The sequence below is a fragment of the Emydura macquarii genome, unplaced genomic scaffold (genome assembly GCF_026122565.2).
Source record: "Emydura macquarii macquarii isolate MOO-44397 ecotype Brisbane River unplaced genomic scaffold, CSIRO-AGI_Emac_v2 contig_1390, whole genome shotgun sequence".
NCBI classification, from domain to species: Eukaryota; Metazoa; Chordata; order Testudines; family Chelidae; genus Emydura; species Emydura macquarii.
In genome coordinates, this window is record NW_027131527.1 from 6,525,071 (window position 1) to 6,545,529 (window position 20,459).

General features: G+C 41.1%; 1 protein-coding gene across 1 annotated transcript in view; it reads right to left on the minus strand.

Annotated features, from left to right (window-relative positions):
- Window positions 1-20,459, minus strand: part of FAM13C (family with sequence similarity 13 member C) — a 219,991-nt gene that overhangs the window by 22,839 nt on the left and 176,693 nt on the right. The window contains exons 12-16 of the mRNA XM_067552537.1: window positions 19,681-19,831; window positions 9,352-9,562; window positions 7,351-7,489; window positions 3,463-3,544; window positions 1,180-1,391 (exon numbers count right to left, since the gene is read on the minus strand). Of these exons, the coding sequence (XP_067408638.1) occupies window positions 1,180-1,391; window positions 3,463-3,544; window positions 7,351-7,489; window positions 9,352-9,562; window positions 19,681-19,831 (795 nt within the window). The remainder of the gene's footprint in view (window positions 1-1,179; window positions 1,392-3,462; window positions 3,545-7,350; window positions 7,490-9,351; window positions 9,563-19,680; window positions 19,832-20,459) is intronic.

The window sequence follows — 20,459 nt, forward strand, 5'->3', positions numbered from 1 at the left end:
AGGAGTCCAGACGGCTACGCCCCCGAGCGATTCACATGCCTCTGCCGAATTCACCTGCAGGGTTTGATCCAGTAAGTGTGCTCAGACCTCGCCTACCAAACCAGACCCCATGGGCAACCTTACACAAAATGGCTGGGGGAAGGGACGGTAGGTAACCTCTTGTCCAGGTTTTCCCAGGATCATCCCTTTTTTGAGGTAAAATCTGTAAGGGTGCTCAACACACATTGCCATCTGTCCAGTTTTATGGGCTCAGGATCACCCTGGATGTCCCAGTTTTCTGTAGCTCAGAGGTAGCAACCCTACAGAAGAGAAGGACCTTGCTCATAACTAGCCCAGTAGCGGAAGGTGGGAGACCCAGGGTGAAGGCCCCCTGTTCCAATGATTTTTTTAAAGTATTTATCCACAGTGGAACAGTTTCAACAGGAGATTGAGGGAGCCCCATATCAGAATATCAGAGGCCAGTGGTTAAAGCACTCACGTGAGAGGTGGCAGATCCAGTTCATATCCCCTCTCCCCTCAGGTGAAGGGGGGATTTGAACTGGGGGTCTCCCACATCCCAGTTGAGTACTCTAACCACTGGACTAAAAGTTATGAGGGAGATGGTCCTCCAGCTTCTTGCAAAAACGCCACTGGAGCCTAACATCAGGAGAAGGTTTGCAGCTGGGAATCCCAAACTCTGGGAGGCACTTCCCTGCGGCCTTGATTTAGGTGCCGATCTCTGTGAGGGGGGGGCTTATCACATACATTTGGCATCTCCCATTATCTAATTTAGGCAGGGAGCAGCCTAGAATGCTGGTTTATGTGAATCCTATTTTGAGGTGCCTCTCTCTCCCCATTTCATTGCATAGGAATCCTAGGCACCTAACTCAGGCTTTGTGAATCCCAGTCAGTGACTTTTAGGCAGCTAAAAGTTAGGTGTGGTGATGCTGAGTATTACCACTCTAGGTTTCTTTGTAAATCTAGCCCTTCCTTGTCTTTGAAACTCTTCCTAGAATTGTCACTCCAGAAAAATTGTACTACAGTTAGTGTACGCTGATGGGGTGATGCTACTGTGATGCTGGACCTGTAGGATACCATTGCAACACGGTGGTTCAGCATACACTAGTTAGGGTACTGACAGCTAAAAACAATATTTAATTTCTTCCCCAGAGGTGAGTATTCTACAAGAAACAGACATACCTTTATAGTCTCAGGGAGGTTAAGCTGTTGCCTTTTCTCCTTTAATCGCTTCAATACAGTATCCATAGTTTCTTCGATGGATGGGTTAGGATCAGTACTTGCTGCTTCCTGCTTCCTGGTCTCTTTATACATTCCCATGCTTTCGTGCTGCACAATTCTCTTGGGGGCTTTAGGGGTACAGTTTTGTTCTTCTGACATTTTGAGTTTAAGCTCTGTTCAAAAAAGTAAGTTGCTTGGCAAATGAGTTTTTAATAAATGTTTGCTAAAAGGTTTCCTCTGACACTATAAGAAAAACATCCCAGCTTCTTGTGCTAGTTTGTTAGCATACCACAATCATCTAGGAAATTAATAACTCTTTACTTCAGTTTTTAATTCCCCTGCCTTCTGCCCTCCTCCCCTCAAGAGCATTTGCTCAAATAGGCAGGAGTCAGGTGCAGCTTAAACAGCAGAAGTTGCCAGAAGTTGCCACCCCCCCATCCAAGTCCCTAGCATAGCAGGTGTGACCATGGACAAGGAAGGAGGCCAGGCAGCAACTATGCCTGGCTGATCTCCACTGCCAGAATGGCCTCCAGCATCAGACAGGGCATCCATCATTTTATTGTAAGATGATGTTACAATGGGGACCAGCTTGGACCCTGGCCAGCCTAAGATTGAGGGAGTATAAAGGTGGCTTAAAGACACCCATAGTTTATCCTGTCCTGCATAAGCATAGCTTGGGCAGACCGGAGAATGTGGGAAGAAGTGTTGAACTCTGGACAGGTCACAAGACTGGGCCTTTGGAGTCTAGGCTCTATTCCCGAATCTGCCACTTGTCTACTGATTGACCTTGGGCAAATCACTTCACCTCTCTGCCTTAGTTTCCTTGTTTCTAAAATAGGACTAATGATACTTACTTCCTTTATAAAGCACCCAGTACTGCAAACACTCACACAAGAATTTAGCTTTACTATTGAGAGACTCCCACTGAAATCAATGGCACTACTCATGATAGTAAGATTAAACGTGTGTGCAAATGTTTGCAGGATCAGAGCCTCTGAGGTGTATGAAAATGTATGTATGAGAACTGGATTTGATCATCTTGAAATTGATTCAAAGGGCTTGTCTATACTTACCTCTGCTATTCGGCGGCAGTCGACCAGAGTTACTCAAGCTACACAAAAAACTTGCGTAACTCCCGTCGACTTCTCTGCTTCTGTTCTGCGTGCTGTCTTCACTGCACTGCGCCGATGGGAACCGCGTTCCCGTCGATGCAGCGCTACGCCACTTGAGAAGGTGGTCTCAATACATCGATTTCTGGATCAACTGAGCGGGTCTTCACTGACCGCTCAGTCGATCCAGAGAAATCGATCTGACAGCGGCGAATTTGCCGCCATCAGTGAAGACATAGCCAAAGTGGCAATTTTAAGGAGGCTACACATGTAGCTTGGCCATTTTACAGCTATTTTGCTTTTTTTGGTTTAAAAAAAAGGTTTATTTTAAAAATATCTCATGATAATGCAGACTAATCACTTGATATTTAAGAGAGAGATTTTCAAACGCGTTAGGAGAGTTTGGTGCCTGTCTCCCACTGACTTTCAATGGGAGTTGAGTTTCTAAACCCTTTTGACATATATCAAAATCCCCCCCCTAAATATTTATATTTTATAACTATACTTTTAACAGTATTGACGTGTAATACTATGATTACTTAATGGTGAAAATGCATCTAAAACAAAAATGATTCCTTTATTACTTTAAAAATAGCCTGTTTTTTTTTAAAATCAATAATGGCTACAGTTTCCCCTCGGATATGCACGTTTCTCCTCACTCTTGTTAATTGAGCCACATACAGGCAGTTAAGGGCAAAATTTGACCTTTGATATTACATCTAATTTCAGCCAAGAATCTATTTTTATGACCAAATAATAAGTGCCTTAAAATCGAGTTTTGTAATGTAAATTCAACAAACCCCCTTTACTACTGCAATGTGAATGGTATCACTATAACAAACCCATTAACTTTGCAGTTATGTACTATGTACTCACTCCAGTGATGCTGAAACATTAGACAAACACTAAGGCTAATATTTAAAATTGTATCTCCATTTGCAAGAATGTTGATAGTTACGAGTAAGCTCTCTCTTTTTCAGCTCTATTGCATTGGGTTGAACTGACTCTCCTCAAGCATGGCTGTGAGGAAGAGCAGAAAACAAATAATTAAATGTTCTAATGCATTAGCATTGCTTGAAAAGTTTCCAGTATTATGAAAGTCCCCACTGTGCAATAAAATGAAACTATTATGTACCTTTGAGCTGCTTACGACCTTTAGCCAAATCATTCATCCATTTCAGGACCTCAGGATTAGAAGTTTTGTCACCATGTGAAGGCTGCACATAAGAGAACAGAAAAGAACTGATGATGGGACTATTGCTTTCCTTCTACCCTCTGTGGACTGATCCTGCAAAGAGAGTCAATGCACAGTGCATAAGGTTCAGCAGGTGCGTGAGTCTTTGCAGATTCAGGCCTATGTTTGTAAAAATCAAACTTCCGTTTGATGCAGCAGGAATTCTTATGATACTCCCAATAAGCTCATCCCATAAAGAAATAGCTTCTTTAAAATATAAAATATTTCAGAACAAAGATCGCATGTCAATGAGAATCATAGTGAATGATAAGATATATTTATTGCCCTCCTACAAAAAAAGAATAGACATCTATTTAATCCTTCTACAGCCCCCATCCCCCACTTGGGTGGTAGTTGTCAAGCTTTTCTATTCAAGGATCCTCTCCCAGGACCTCATTGTTATCTATTAGGATCAGTCAGGATCCTTTCCCATTTAGCAATGTGACAGGGGCAGGGGCAAAAAACTACCGTATTTCCCCATGTATAAGACGCACCTTTTTTCGAAAAATTTGGAGTCTAAAAACTGGGTGCCTCTTATACAGTGGTACTTACCGGTGATGTACCGTAATACATTTATTTTCAAATTTCGGGTCCCAAAATTAAAGTGCGTCTTATACATGGGAACATCTTATACATGGGGAAATACGGTATGCCCTTGCGGCATCCAGAAGATCTCCCCCATTCACAGCCACATTCTTCCAAGCATGAGATTCATTTTGGAGTCTATCCATGTGTGAGGAACTGTGGCAAGGTATCTTATATTGACAGCCTGCATATGAGCTATATCAGGTTATAGTGGTCCATGTAGATGGTGATTCTTCCACAGATCATATGGCCAGAAATGGTCAAGATCCCAAATCATTGCTAAACATTATATTATATACACTGTCCCTTTGACATAATGTTTGGTTTGATTACACTATTACTCTATCATGTCTATTATCTTCTTGTATTGGGGCTTGATACTGCAAAGTACTGAGCATTTAGATGCTGATCTTGCAAATCACTTAAGCACATGCTAAACTGTGTGTATGTGAGTAGTAGCATTGACCTCTGTGAGATTACTCACATGCTTAAAGTTTAACATGTGTTTAAGTGATTTGCAAGATGGGAGTCCAAATGCTCAACAATTTTCAGAATGGAGCCCTTACCGCAGTCCTTAAGACTTGGACGCTCAAAATCTTTGAAGATAATATTTTATGTATTTCAGCTCAAATTTTTTACCCAATTTAACTGACAAATCTGTAAAATGTGTTTTAAATCTGTGCAACCACTACTACCAAGATAATCTTCCTCTCCTGCTACTACAACCATGTCTCCTCCTCCTTGAGTCCCTAATAACTTCCTCTCCTCTTCCCTCCTGTGTGTAGTTCAAGCTTTTCTTTACTATCAAAAGAAAATACTGCTCCTGGCTACAGCCTCTCACCCCCATTCATCTTCTCCCTCTTTTGATGCCTGTAAGCATTTACTCCACAGTGGCAGTTGCAAAGAATCAAAACAGAAACTTTTTTAAAAGACCAAACACCCACAAAAAATTAAACATATTGTGTAGAAGAAAAAGACTTGGGGTTAGGTTGGAGTTTTTTGTTTGGTATTTTTTGACTGGAGAGGAGACTGGGAACCTTGCTGCCTGCCTAGCTCATCTGCCTATGTTTAAAAAAAAAAAAGTCAAGCTGCTTCCCTTGCTGTTTGTGGCAGGGTGACTAGTGAGTCATTCACTCACCTTCCGCCTGACTCAGTCTTAAGGTCTCACACTCACTGCTCCCCTCTCTGTGTCTGGTGGGGGGCTTTACTGATTCACTCCCTGTATCCAGGGAGACTGCTCACTTTTCCCAGGTCCTTGTGAGGTCACTAAACTGGACACTCCTGTGTATCCTGCTTACTTATCCAAGCCTCTGTGAGGTCAGTGAGGTGATCACCCCCATACCCTTCAGGATTGATCCTGATGATTAATGTAACATACCCATTGACAGAAATATTATCTGTATGATTGCCCTATACTTTCTTCCTCAACTCTCATGAAGATCAGAAGAGGATTATTAATTTAGCCGTGTTAATATTAAAAGTACTATACTTGACAAACATACACCCTCTTTTGCTTCCCAGATCAGTGGTTTTCCCCAACCCTATTCAAGAATCTACAAAAAAGGGAGGGATGCAAATCTTTTCATTTGTATTACTTTCAGGGTTGCCCAGTATTTATTTGGGTTTGCCAGCTAGTAAGTATGAGTGTTATTCAAATCTCCAATATGACCAGAGTCCCTGAAGATAGGATATTATTGGAGAAGTTGGATATCTATCTATCTACACATACCCACAGAGACAGAGACAGAGAGAGAGAGAGAGAGACACACACACACACACACACACCCTTAGCAGAAGGATCTTAAAATGCTTTTTAAAATGACTACGGCAATACAGGGCCTGAAAATCATAATTTTGAATAGATATAGACCACAATGAAACATGAAAGTTGTTCATGCCCACTACCTCTCACTGATTAACACTTGTAACAGCCCCATGACATAGAAAAAGTGGAAGTAAACCCCATCCAGCTCCCTGGCCTCCCCTTTTTAGGCAAAACTCTAGGGAAATCACCAGTTTGAGGGAATGGAGTCTGTTGATCTTGTTCCACACTCCATAAACTACACAGAGTTATGGCCCTAAAAAAAGTTGCTGAATAATGATCAGTTATGAAGATGATGAATCCCAAGGTCTAGAAGTGTGAATAAGGATGTCACACAATATTCTGATGATTTAGTTTATTTGCCAGCCAGCCAGCCAGCCAAGAAGCTCAATATGGAAAGAGACAAATACATCTGTTTGAACCTATTTCAATTTTATGTTCCATAGCTGTCACCAAAATCTTACAGATGCAGCAAGATTCTTCCTCTTCAAAGAGTGATACCTTCCAACATCTGAGCTAAAGGAGAACTACCTGTCAGTAATATTAGGGCTTATATTCTCTTTATAGACCAATCATTAGAGAGCAATATAATCTCAGACAGACAAGGAGATCTGATTCCAACGAACTAAGGTTAGAGGACGCTTATTGTAATAGCAAAAGAGCATCATGGACTCCGAGGAAACTGCTGTCCCTTTCAGATATCAAGGGAATGCTCTGATAAAGGATGCTACTGAAACACAAATGGGGAGGATGTCAGAACTTGTGTATGGGGAAACTGCACAAGAGGGTGAAACCTTACGGACCTCTACTTGCACCTGTACCTTGGAGATGAATGTCTCCAGTCCTTAGCTTTCGCTTGAGTCAATACTTGGGGCTCTCTCTACCATATACTGTATATCTCAGAACATAGATACCATCTCACCACACATCAGAGCCTTCCATTTTGTTTTGACAAATTACTTCTAAAGAATGTTATTGTTTTGCTGATTTTTTTAAAAGACAACTCAGTCTGCATGAATGAGAAAAATTACATAGCTGAACAAAGTTGCCAAGCAAATAACTGTATCTAAAATTCAAGTAAGCAGCTATTTATAAGTATGAGAACTTTCCTTTGTCTTACAGATTTTCAGGGTATTTTAAAATAGTTAAATGTTACCATCACCCATCCTGATTGATGGATACTCCCCAATGAAGGTAACTCAAAGATAATCTAAAACAGAGCTTCACAATTACTGCCTGTAATCACTCAGATATCCATTCTTTCCATTATTTTGCAAGAAGCAATCCTACACCTCTAAGTATGATATCTATAATAAATACATGCAATCTTTGCTTTTTTCTATAGTATTTAATCCATCTTATTTCTCCAATTTTTTTCTCACCCGATATTTTTTTTCTTGTTCAAATTTTTCTTCAAACTTCCTGATTTTTCTCTTGAGACTTTGAAGATGTTTGGTAAGTTGTGTTACTGTCTGTGGTTCTTCACAGTCCTCACAATTACACCTGGAAGAGCTTCTTGGCCTGCAAAAGTAGAAGTAATAAAATCTCGGTTAATGCAAAGAACACTTCTGACCTTGTGCCATGAAATCAGAATTATAGTTACACAGAGCTATCTCTAGTTTAAATCACATGTAGATTGTTAAAACTCTAGCTTTTGCAGATGTTTCTACCATAGGTAGACCCAAGGAGAAATGGTTAGGTTTTATGAAGTAAATGTGTGAAATATCTCTTTTTCTTTGAAGGTGGTTTAGTGTTTATAAGCAACACCCCCACATTTCCTACCTTACTTTGATCATTAAGTATGGGATTCTGAAAAAGACTCAGTGTTGGCCTAACTTTTGAAAATCCTTTTGATAATCCCACCGTAAAAGGCAAAATTTTGATACCTTTGCTCACACTTAATAATAGCACCTTACGCCACGAATAGTCTCACTGACATCAGTTAAATTATTTGTGAAGTAAGATGCAATATGATGTCAATAAAGGGAACAGAAAATGACACTTCATTTATATGAAGTGCATTTAGGGTCAATTTCAAGAAGACATACTTCGCAAATCAGACAAAAGCCTGTTGATGATTTATGTACATTAGAATTAACTACTGGCATCAATGGGTGAAAACGCAGTACTGAAAAATCAGAGCTGAACACAACTTGGAATTTCCAATCTACAGGAAATTCTAACATTTCAAAATTTATTTTTGTTCCAAATAAGAATGAAAACAATTTTTTTTTAATTTCACATAAATCAAAAATTCAGAAAAAAATGTTATTGTGAGTAAACTGAAACATTTTATTTCAATAAAAGTGAAATGTTTCATTCCAATTTTGACTTTGTTCTTATTTTATATTGCATTATAATTTCTAATATAATGAAAGAAAAATTCAAAACAAAATTAATGTTCAAAACACAAATACCCTTAAAAATGGGTTTAAAAAAATTTTAAATAGAATTTTGTCAAAAATCAACATATTCACACAAAAAGTTTAGATTTTTGACAAAATGGCATTTTCTGACAGAAAAATGTTCAGTCCGAAAGTTTTTGATCAGCTTTGCTGAAAATTATTCTGGCTAATTTCCATGTACCAAAGAATGGGTTTGATGGCCAAAAATATCTTATATTTTTAAAGTTTGCTTTATTTCAAGTTCACATATCTGTAAATGTGTTTTAACTTTGGACTTCAAAAAGCAGATGTTCTTGTTTAAGAATTAGTCACCATCAAACGCCAAGAACTTGAAAAAAGCACCAAATATTTCAGTATTACAGTGCCTTATTTTCTACAGGAGTTTAGTGTTACAACGGAGAGCCTTTCCTTTCTGGCAACAGATAGGTTTAATCATTTTGTAGAATATTTCATGTGTGACTTTTTAGATTTGTGAATCAATAGGCTTAATTATTTGTATTTGCCTAAACTTTATTTTTAAGTCCTAAAGAAAACAGAGTCCCAGCATGAAACTAATTCTTAGAATTTCCAAAAAGGACATACAAGGACTATTCAGATATTTTGTTACACTGCCTTCCATTTCCAATGAATGACTCATGCAGTAATTCTATTGCATTTGAACTTTTCTGAATTAGACCTTTAATAACCTTTTTTTAGCCTGTGTTCATTTTTCAGACTGATTACGAACTAACCTTTAGAAATGTCATTGCTAAACTATAATTAACTAAGTTTTCAGCTAATGTTATACTTTGTTCTCATTGGCAAATGTTAGGTCGTATTTATGGTATTTCAAATTAATTACATGAAAATATATAATATATTATGAAACATCCCTCTTTAGAGAAAATGACATGACCATATGTGAGAAATATATGAAGGGTCAAATGTTCTAGACTGTACAAACATAATAAACATTAAAGGGAAAATATATTTTCTTACATCATGAAAGGTTGAGCACTTGGTGGGGAAGGGGCCGACTCTGTGTCTAAATTAAATCTCTGGCTTTGACTAAAGATTGAGCAGCGTGGTGACAGAAGGGGATTATCTCCATCAGTAATATGACATAGTAGTCTACTGGTCCCTAAGAAGTGATGGTCTTCTGGGCCGTTGTCTGCGTCACTTTGCCAGTCTCTATGGGCTGGTACAGGCTCTATAACGACAAGATCAAATCAATATGGGACTGAAGGTCTCTCATAAACCATAAAACATATACCTAATTCGTTAGCTATAGAGGTAAATAAGCTCTGTGAACAAATGTATTTATGGAAGCAAAGTGTGAAGCTTGAAAACTTTGTAATTGATACAATGAACAAGTATATGGTATAGCAATGCAGCACATACTGGTAGAACGTAATACCAAATCATAACATAACAAAGGAGGATACATAGGTTATAACAATGGGTGTAACACTGTATTCTGAGTCCCAAAATACAATATAGAGGGGAAAGGGGTGTGCGCGCGCATGTGTGTAAAAGTAAACCATAAGGTTTCATTAAAAGAAAGATAGGATGTTTCTCCAAATAAAAGCATTGTCTCTGTTTTTGTAGATCAGTTTTCTTTTAAATGCATTCTTTGCAGAAGAACATGAAGACAGATGTAAAATAAGATTCATTCCCTAACTTAGTGCTCAGTCCTTTGCTCAGGAGAAGGATAGGACACATCTGCAAAAGTAACACATTTAGGGCCCTATTCTGCAGCATATTGAGTGCTCCAGCATGGTGACCAGTATCCTTTAGAATTCTGCTCTTAATTCTCAGGGCAAGATGCCACTTTACAGAAAATTACTAACCCATCATGTATTATTAACCCATTCAGATCAATACATATGAACATAAAATTGAAGCTGGTTGTGTAAACAGTAAAAATGTAAGGGGTGCACTCTGCCTATTGCCTGGGGGTGTTAGGCATATACCAGTATGCTAGCAATGTCCCCATGCATTAATGGATGCATAGGCTCCTAAGGAGTACAAGTGTACTAGTGTACAACAGAGGGAATGCATAAGGAACATTTTCAACAGTGAGATTAATTAACCATTCGAACAACTCACACCAAGGATGTGGTAGATTCTCCATCACTTAAAGCCTTTATATCAAGACAGCATGTGTTTCTAAAAGATATTCTGTAGCTCAAACACAAGATCCGGCTCTATGTAGGAAACATGAGGTGAAATTCTACAGCTTGTGTTAGGCAGGTCATCAGACTAGATTATCCTAATGGTCCCTTCTGGTTTTAAATCTATCTATGAACTTCTCCTCCCTCCTTTTGCCCAAGACTTCTGTAACGCTGGTCCATATCCTGCCCTGACTCTGCATGGGTACACTGAAAGGGTGAGAATCCCTGCTCCCTTTTCCTCATCCTCAACAGGCTTACACAAAATGGGCCAGGATTTTATCCTTAACTGGGATTTTTTTTCAATAGGGTGTGCTTTTAAGAGGGTTCTGCTTCATCATGGCAAAATTCTTTACTAATATAAAAAGCCCTGCCGAAAATATATATATATACACACACACACACACACGTTAAAAAAATGCCAGAATAGAACTCTCAATGCCCAAAGAGTGTTCTCTCTCAGCTACATGGGTAGAGATTTTCATTTATATTAATTGCCTCATTACAATATAATAAATTAGCTAAGTTAATTTTATTATTTTCCTTCTAAAATTGTATCTGAATGCAGAAATGGAGCCCACATCAATTATTTTTCTATTTACTGTAGGTTCATACCATGAATTTGCTGTGTATCATGCATACATTCCAAAGGATTCTTTAGTGTATATATATCTCAACCATTTCAGCAGGAGCAATTGAACATTAATTTGCTCCCAGATCAGTAAGGAGATGTTAGTTATGCAGCAGATCTGAAAACGTTCCTTCACTTTTGCTTTTAATTATAAATGAGGTTTTAATCAATGATGTTACAAAAACTCAGAAGACATACCTCTAACTTCTATTAATTTAGAACACTAAAGCCTGGTCTAAACTGCTGGTGAAATTTGGTGGCAGTTGACGGGTGTTACGCAGAGTAGCTTGCGTAACTCACATTGACTTCGTAACTTCCCTTTCGCGTGCCATCTTCACTGCGCTGCGCTCATGGTTGACACAGTCTGACCGTCTAACTCTTTTTGAGGAGGTGGTTTTATTGAATCGGTTTCTGGGCCGATTGAGCGGGTCTTCGTTTCCACTCAATAGATCCGGATAAATCGATCTGATGGCGGTGAATTTGCCACCGTCAGTGTAGCCATACCCTAAATTGTGGATTTCCCTATGGTGAGGAGATCGGAATTTCAAAGATAAAGACGCCATTTCAGTTCAGGCTTTGATGGAACTGTTATACTTTAGCATCTGCACAATAGATAATGAAGCTGACTGAGTTTGTTTAGCAGTGGCGAAATACTGGCTGCATGTGACCTCTCTTCTAGAAAGCAGAAAATTGGGCACTGGCTTAAAAAGAAAGATTAAAATGACCTAAAATATTTTATCAGACATTATCCAATTGTTTCTATTTTACAGGCAACACAACACCAAATGTTCCTAAATTGTGTAATTATGAGTCAGCACAGGTCATGCATAATCTCTACATGGTTTTTACATCTTTTGATAAATCTGTTCATATTGGTTCCTCTTTCCATGGTAATTATACTAGGGGTTGAGAGTACAACTGGGGAAAAAATGGTTTTCCTGTCCTGCAAAATACTTAGAGATTTCAAATTTTTTCCCATTCCACATTGGGATGAAACCAAGACCTTTCACATTTTTTGGCAAAATAACACTGGCATGCAGAGAGATGGACTTTCCCTCCCCTCAGAATAGCCAATAGCCCAGTGGTTATGGCACTCTTCTAGGATGTGGGAGACAAGACCCAGGTTCAAGTCCCTAACTCTACCTGATTCATGGTCCAGCATGGAATTTCTGGTCAAATGGGAGAGAGACACACATACCAAGCCCCATCCCATAATAGCCAATAGCCCAGTGATTAGGGCACTCCCTCATCCCAGGTGAGTTTTATCTACGCACCGGGTTTATTGGCTATGCTGGGTTAATCTCTCTCTGGCTTCCCTCTTGGAGCTCTTAGGGCATTCTGCTGGGATATGGGAGTACCATAATCACTGGGCTATTGCCTATTCTAGAGTGTCTGTCTCTCTTTCTCATTAGATCAGAAATGCCATCCTGGACCAGAGAAACCTTCCCAAGGAAAGTTTTATCATAACCAATATGTTTCTGCAAAAAGTTTCAGTTCAACTAATTGGCATTTTATGAATAAAAACTATTTCAAATGCATTTAACAATGTTAATAACAACAAAATACCCTAGTGTAGAGTTACAGAATATCATTTGTTAACTAATAGGATAAGCACTATGTAACCTTTTAATGTATCTCAATATAAATAACCATATTACATTTTGTGAACCCATCAAATATAGTGTAGGTTGGTGACTGATGATGAAATAGTTTACACTATTCTTTTTTTTTTAACTTTCATGGTTATCAACTACAGTGCATTTTACATCTATTTTGAAAAAACTCCCTGACATAAAACAGGTTATAAGACACACACCATGGATAAATTTGGAGAATGAATGGGGTGGAGACTGGGAGACTTCCCCATACCTATATTTTGCAGAACTTGTCAAGTATGTGAAAGAGCCAAATCCTTCCTCCAGTGAAGTAGGCAGAAAGGAATTTTGAGGAAATGTAGATGAGGACTGTAGGAAGCCACTGTGGCCTCCCACGGAGCCAGAGCCTGGGGAAGGGCCCGAGAGCTCTGATTGGCCCAACTCACACCCTGCCCCAGAGTCTGCCCGGCAACAGGGGACCTGGGCCGTGATAGGGCCACCCGGCCAGGCCAATTGGCAGCCCCGGGGCGGAGCCCCAACAGGAAGGGGAAATACAAAAGCCTGGCCCCTGAGCTCAGTAGGCCCCAGACTGCCGGCAGAGGCAGACGGGCTGCCCTGCCAGCCGAGGCCTAGGCCGGAGCCTAGCCGCCGCCGCCAAACCCCGGCCCCACCTGGGCCCGGGGATTGGATAGGGCCCTCGAGGAGCTGGACAAGGCAACCCGGCCAGGACGACTGGGCCGCGTTACCCCGACCCCGAGCCCAGGGCCGTGCTCTGGGACCACCAGACTGGGCTGAGACCCCAGAGCAGCCCGAGTGGCGGGCACCCCCGGAGGCCGGGCCGGATTTGGAGGAACTGCCGGCCGCCGAGACTCTCCCTGCAGTGGGGCAGGACTTGGAGGAGCTGCCCGAGGCTGACCCGCTCCCCACCTACGACGACCTGGAGGAGCTGCCCCCTGAAGAGGAGTTTCCTGCCTTACCCCCGGTCGATGAAGAAGGACTAACGATGCTACCCCAGGTGGACTATCCTTGGGACACGGAGGAGACAGGTACTAGGGTCAGTGGGGAGGAAGAAGCCCAGGGACAGCCACAGCCTGTGGCTGAAGCCGCCTTATAGTCGGTGTGTTGCGGCGGGAGCCCCGCCGACACAGTGGCAGCCGCTTCTGCCACTGCTAGGGCCCTGGGCTGGGACGCAGTGGAGACGGGTGGGCCTGCGTCCCCCTCCCCTTCCCCTTTTCCCTAGCCACCCCAGGGGAATTGCTCTCCTGACCCCGCCTGAAGCTGTTGCCTCCTCTGCTCACCCTGCCTAGGGGTTGGAGCAATAGACTCCTTGTTCGCTCGCCCTGCCTGAGGGCCTGAGCGATCCGCCTGCTCACCCTGCCTAGGGGTTGGAGCGATAGACTCCTTGTTCGCTCGCCCTGCTTGAGGGCCTGAGCAATCCGCCTGCTCACCCTGCCTAGGGGTTGGAGCGATAGACTCCTTGCTCACTCGCCCTGCCTGAGGGCGAATTGCCTAGACTGATCTCCCGCCAAGCGTGAGCTATTCCCCTTAGGAAGCCGCTGTGGCCTCCCACGGAACCCAAAACGCTTACAAGGACATTATACCTACCTAAATTGGTGACTTGCACAACCAATTTACATATGAAATAAACACCGATTAGAGTAATGCACCATAGCAAAGGTAAGCAATATTGCCACCTTCTGGTGGTGAATCCCTTCTTTGGTTTGGAAGATATAATACATGAATCTAACCTACATTTTCCCCTCAAAAACAACACCGTGGTGTCCTCTGGAATGAACCGTATTAATCCCTTTTAAATTTCATATAATTTTCAAGCTTTGAGAAACATAAGGAATCACTGTGGAACAGAAATAGTGTCACTGCTGCTGATCATCTATTAGCATAATTAAAAGGAAGTGCTCTTATTCGAAACCATATTAAGTACTGGGTTTTGCACTGTCAAAGAAATGGCAGCGTTAAAATTTTGGCAGGTCCCTGAAGCTCCCACAAGGGCAGCAGAAAGATTTCCATATTTGGTACGCTGAATTTTGTGGCTCTTGCTGGAGGCTGTTCACAGATCTGTACTTCTGCCAAATACAAGGTATAATGAAGTGGGAATTTGTTGTAATATTTTCATCAATCCTGAGTTTGCCTCAGTTTCCCCTATTTGTTGTTTTGTTGCCCAGTGGGAGGATGGGGACTATTTGCTCTCAGGGCAGGCTAACAGACATAGGTGTGGATGTCACTTAACTGTCTGGGCCTTAATCCCCATATGAATGGAACATCTGAGAAGACAATGGCAAACACAATTGCCAGGACATTGACACCTAGCAGCCAATGACAAGGAGGGATACAGATTTCCCAACCTTTCAGCAGGGAAGCTAAGCAACTATCCCCAGCTCGAGAACAAAGGACTGAAGAGGTGTGAGATGGGGGGATAGGAGCTAGTTGCTGGATGGAGTCAGGGAACTCACCAAGGAGATTAGACTGAGATACAGAGCTTGAACAATGGGGTTCACTACCGCTTGGCTAGGCTCTGGCTAACCGGAATGGCTTATGCTTCAACCTTCAGTTCTGTATGCTAACCTAAGGATTTCTTAGGTTGTGTTCCAGGTGACTAATAAGCCCCACTGTTGAGTGTCACTGCAAGTGCTTTGAGGTGCATTAATCCCGAAGAGGATACAAGGAGTCCATCTCTGTTGTATTTGCTGAACACAGCTCATGGTGTGAATCAGGAAAAGCCCAGAGATTCAATCTAAGGTGGCAGTAAATCCATGTGGCGTACCCTGAAGGAAGACTGAGACCCCTGGGAGGTCTGGCACACTGACAGGATTCATTCTAGAGACTGTTCCAAAGCTGAGGACAACATAGCACCATACAGCGGATCATTGACACATGGTCATAAGCATCTATCTTAGATGGCCCCCATTACCATAGCATCAAAGCATTTCTCAGTCTGAAGGCCTCACATGTATTCATCCTCACCACATCCTTGTGAAGCTGGAAAGCACCAGTACCCTCATTTCATAGATGGGGACTAAGATTCAGATAAACTAAGCTCAAATCAACCTCGCGCTAACCCCAAATCCAGTCCCAAAAGTATCCTTAGTCTGGGATTACGAACCCTAGGTGCCAACTCTAACTTGCACCCACAAACTGGTTATATAATTGACCAAGACCCATATATGTGCCTCACCCCATCCCTATAAACCAGTTCTAATCCTAGCCCCACCCTTAGAATGGATCTAATTCTTATTCTAGGTGTAACCCGTGAACAAACGCTATCACAGGCTCACAGATCAGTTCCAACATTATCAATAAGCTTGGGTCTACAAACCAAAACTGAACCTAAACCTGGCTGGGAACCAAAAGCTCTACCTCTGCCCTAACCTGGGCCCACCAACTGGTCTCAATCTTATCTCCAATACAAGACCGAGAACTGACATCAAACCTTACCCTAGCCTAGAACAACAAGTCAGTGCCAACCCTATTACCAACCTGTGCCCATGAACTGGCACTAAATTATTCATGGCCTATGGCCCCAAACAAAACCCTGTCTGGGACCCCTAAGCTGGCCCCTTGAACCCTTACCTGATCCTGGGCCCATGAAATAGTCCAAAGCTCATCTGCAGCCTGGGGCTACACATTGCCCCATGTTAATAACAGTGCAGGAAGTGTAGCCCCAAATCACTGCTTAGTCCTGGTCCTCAAACTTCCTCCAAACTTTATCCAAAGAGAGTCTACAAAGAGGGACCAACCCTAATCCTAGCCCAGATTCACAAGCGAGGTCCAACACTAATCCTCGAACAAACCCACAATTAATGCTCAACATAACCCTAGCAAATCCCACAAATTGGTCCTTACGTAAATCCTGCCTGGGTATATGAACTTATCCCATATCCACCATTCCCCAGTAAATTGGACCTGTGATGAAGTGTACCAGGCCCTTTGAGGTCCCCTGCTGGAGCCGTTGCGATCCTACCACACCCTGCCCCAGAAAAGGAGCAGTGGAGGTGGGTCCTCCCAGCTTGCCTAGAAAGGTTGCAGGGAAGCAACCAAATCAAAGCTCAGCGGGCTCAGATGAAGGGAGTGGCAGGGCCTGGGCTAGTCAGTTCCTGTTGAGGACTGGAGGAACAAGGAGGATGGTTCTTGCTGGAGCTCAAGCGAGAACCAGAAGAAGGGTTCTTCTGACATTGGCATTCTGTGAGGAAGAACTTCAGCCCCGAGGGAAGGGTGAAGTGGAAGGGGCTATGTGGGAAATGGCCCAGGGAATAGCAGCAGCAACTATTACAGAAAGCAGCTGTCCTAAGCATCCTATTGTTTTGCCAGTATGTTCTAGTTATCCTTGGGTCACAGAAATTGTGTTTCTTTACTTTTAGTGATTGGAATGTGAAATAAGAGAAGTGAAGTCTATTACATCATCATAGAAATTATCATTATCTGAAAAATGATTTATTTGTGAAAATTTAAATATAGCAATTTATTCACTGAAAAAAATGCAGTTTTGATTGACCCAGATCTGGTTTTGAATTTGCATTGAGTTCTTCTGCAGTCTAGGAGACTTAACTTATAAGGGAGCTGCAGCTCACCATCTCCCCAGCCCATGCCTTTTGGCAATCTAGGGCTGGTTCACACTGATCACGTGATTCGGCAGCAGTCGAGGGGAGTTATGCAAAGGACACAGAGTAGTTTGCGTAACTGACATCGACTGCTCAGTTTCCCTTCTGCGTGCTGTTCACACTGCTCTAAGCTACTTGAGGGGGTGGACTTACTCAGTCGACTTCCTGATCAATTGAGCAGGTCTCACTGACCGCTCAATTGATCCTGAAAGATCGATCTGGCCATGGCGACTTTGCCGCCGTCAGTGTAAACATAGCCCTAGTCCTCCCTTGGCTTCTGTCAAATGCCCCCAAAATTGAATCATTTCAGCATGACCCTACAGTTTTCCAACTTTTTGATTCACTGAAAAACATTTTTAAAAATCATTTTTGGTTTGACCCAAAATACATCTTTTTTCAATATTTCAAAATTCCCCATGAACTGAAATATCTATTGTTTGCCCAGCACTAAATATACCCTAAAGACCAGATTCTGATATCAGTTATCCTGGTATAAATCCACTGACTTCCTGATTTACATTGATAGCAGAATCTAGACCTATGTGACTACTGTGTTTCACTTGATGGACCTGATAAATTCCATCAGTAGTTTGAGAGAGAGAATAAGGACCAGTGTTATCCACATTAAAATAACAAGCCAGTAAACAAAAGTAGCAAAGAGCATGTGTTATCCCAGAAGAATGTATGTTAAAATGCATGGCAATGCTAGCTAGGCTTGCCCTAAGCCCAGATTGGAAATGACTGAATGGTAGACCACACTCTATTTGAACTGTGTGAAAGAAATGCGACATCATCCTATATCCTGCTATGTAAATGATCAGACCAGTGCTGGAAGTGTTGTTTGAAGTGGGAGATATTTAATAGTTTAAATGCAGTCAGAATCAAATAAAAGATGAAGGCTACAGAGTCTTCCATTGAATATCAAGTGTTCTCTGATTATAAATTATGAAATCACTGAAGTATTATGAAATATTTGTGTTAAATTGAAACAGGACAGAAAATACAGTCTGCTAGTGAATGGAAGAGTCAATGCAATTTTAGTGCAAGCTACAAGACACCTTTACCCTGTGTAGAATTTGCATGGTCTCTATTCTTGACTAAATAAACATGTCAGAGACTAGTCTTGTTAAGAATTTCCATAGCTATATTTGAGACCTAATTAAGGTGTTTTCCCACCTATTTTGCATCATCCAGAAAAAACTCACAAAAAACAAACTAATCAACTCAGAAGCTAAAATGTTACACTCTTTTTGGCAACAGCATGTATCATCCTTTGCATTGCTTAGATTTTCAATTATTAGGGTTATGTGTAAGTATTCCTTTTTTTTTTTTTTTTGCACTGCATTGCTATCATTTGAGAACGTCTAAAGTAGAATAGCATAAGTAATACAAATAATTTAAATAAAATAATTGCCTTTTATGAAAAATCCAAACAAACAATAGCTTCTGACATAAGCTTTTCTGAACTGAGCTTTCTATTATCCATAAAATTTACCTTGCAGAATTAGGATTAGGCCTTGTATTACTGACCTATTTGCCTTAATATGGATCATACACGGTCAGCAATTTAAACTTGCATGTCATTCATCTATGTGGTATGTTAGTCTTATTAACTATGACCTATTTTTCAGAAACACAGATTCCCCTTCTGCCTAAGATCATGATTCTGCCATTCCTATGATTACAAGCTATGAAATGACAGACAATGATGCTGAGCATTAGGGCCATTTATTTGGAGGAATTAATTTCCATGTGTGGAGCTAAAAAAAGAAAAAGGGACACATCATAATATGCAAGATGAACAAGGCAGATTCATGAATGATTAAAATCAATGTGCTGTAAAACTCACCTTCACTATCTCTCTGATGATGCATTAAATTAAAATCAATAATAGGAGAAATGAAGTGACATTGCTCTGACAAAATAAAAAATTGCAAAAACAGAATTACATGAAATAGCAGAATATCACACACACAATGTATATGTAACACAGAAAAGAAATATAGAACAGAACTCCCTTGAAACAAACAAACATCTCAAACTGAAAAAGAAGGAATCTGGACTCTTAAAATTGCCTCAAAAGCAAAATGTTGTACCTAAGAAAAGTAGAACATTGTTGCAATTTATTTCTATCCTTACTAACATATCTCCTCTCTTTGTTTACATTTTTTAGCACTTGCAGCACCTTATTGTGCTTCAGCCTTCACATTTCATTTATACTGTGTCCCAAAGGGCTGCAAATATTGGATTAAACTAGAAAACATCAGATTATTTTGTAACTGCAAACGAGGACACATTCTGGCACAGCAGTTTACCTCCACAACTGGCCCCATCAGTTTGCACACTGGATTGAATTGATGAAGGGGCTGGATCCTTGAAAGCCTGCAGCTGAGGAGTTTCTTCCTGGGTTGGCAAAAATGCAGAGCACAAGTCAGCTTCAAGGGCTTGTAGCTTCAACAAAGAATTCTGCAGACAAAAGCAGAACATTGGGCTAGAGAGAGAACAACAAAAATACAATGACAGCCAGGTCTTCAGTTCGCTGAGCCCATTAGCAGCGTCTGCAGAAGGGATGATCCACTAACAGCTCTTAAAGGGATGTGGGAAGAGATCAAATATGCATTATTCCTTGTGTATCTTCATATCCTCTGGTTATCTAAATCCTAATTTATATGGATTATTCATCACATGCGTTAATGGTGATTTCATCAGCAAAAGACAATTTGTTCTAGGAAGCCAATCTGAGGTGGTGTCTGTTTTCTTGGTCTTGGAGCAATATGCTATGTAAGTATTTCATTCATTGTGCTGACATCAGGATCTGATGATATTATGCTCCTCCCAGTTTACCATTCATAAAAAAAAAAACACCTCTCTAACAGCATATTGTGCAGTATACTGCAGTGAACAAAGAGTTACTGAGAGCTGCACAATCTTCCTTGGGATTCTTGGAAGAGGTTGCTTTTTATTTATTCTTGTACAGACATTTTTTGTTATTGCTGGTTCTATCAGGCTATGGTATCATTTCCCATCAGCTGCAAAGGGAAAATTAACTGATCTTTTTTACTGCAAACAAATCAATGAGGACAAGGCTGGTTAT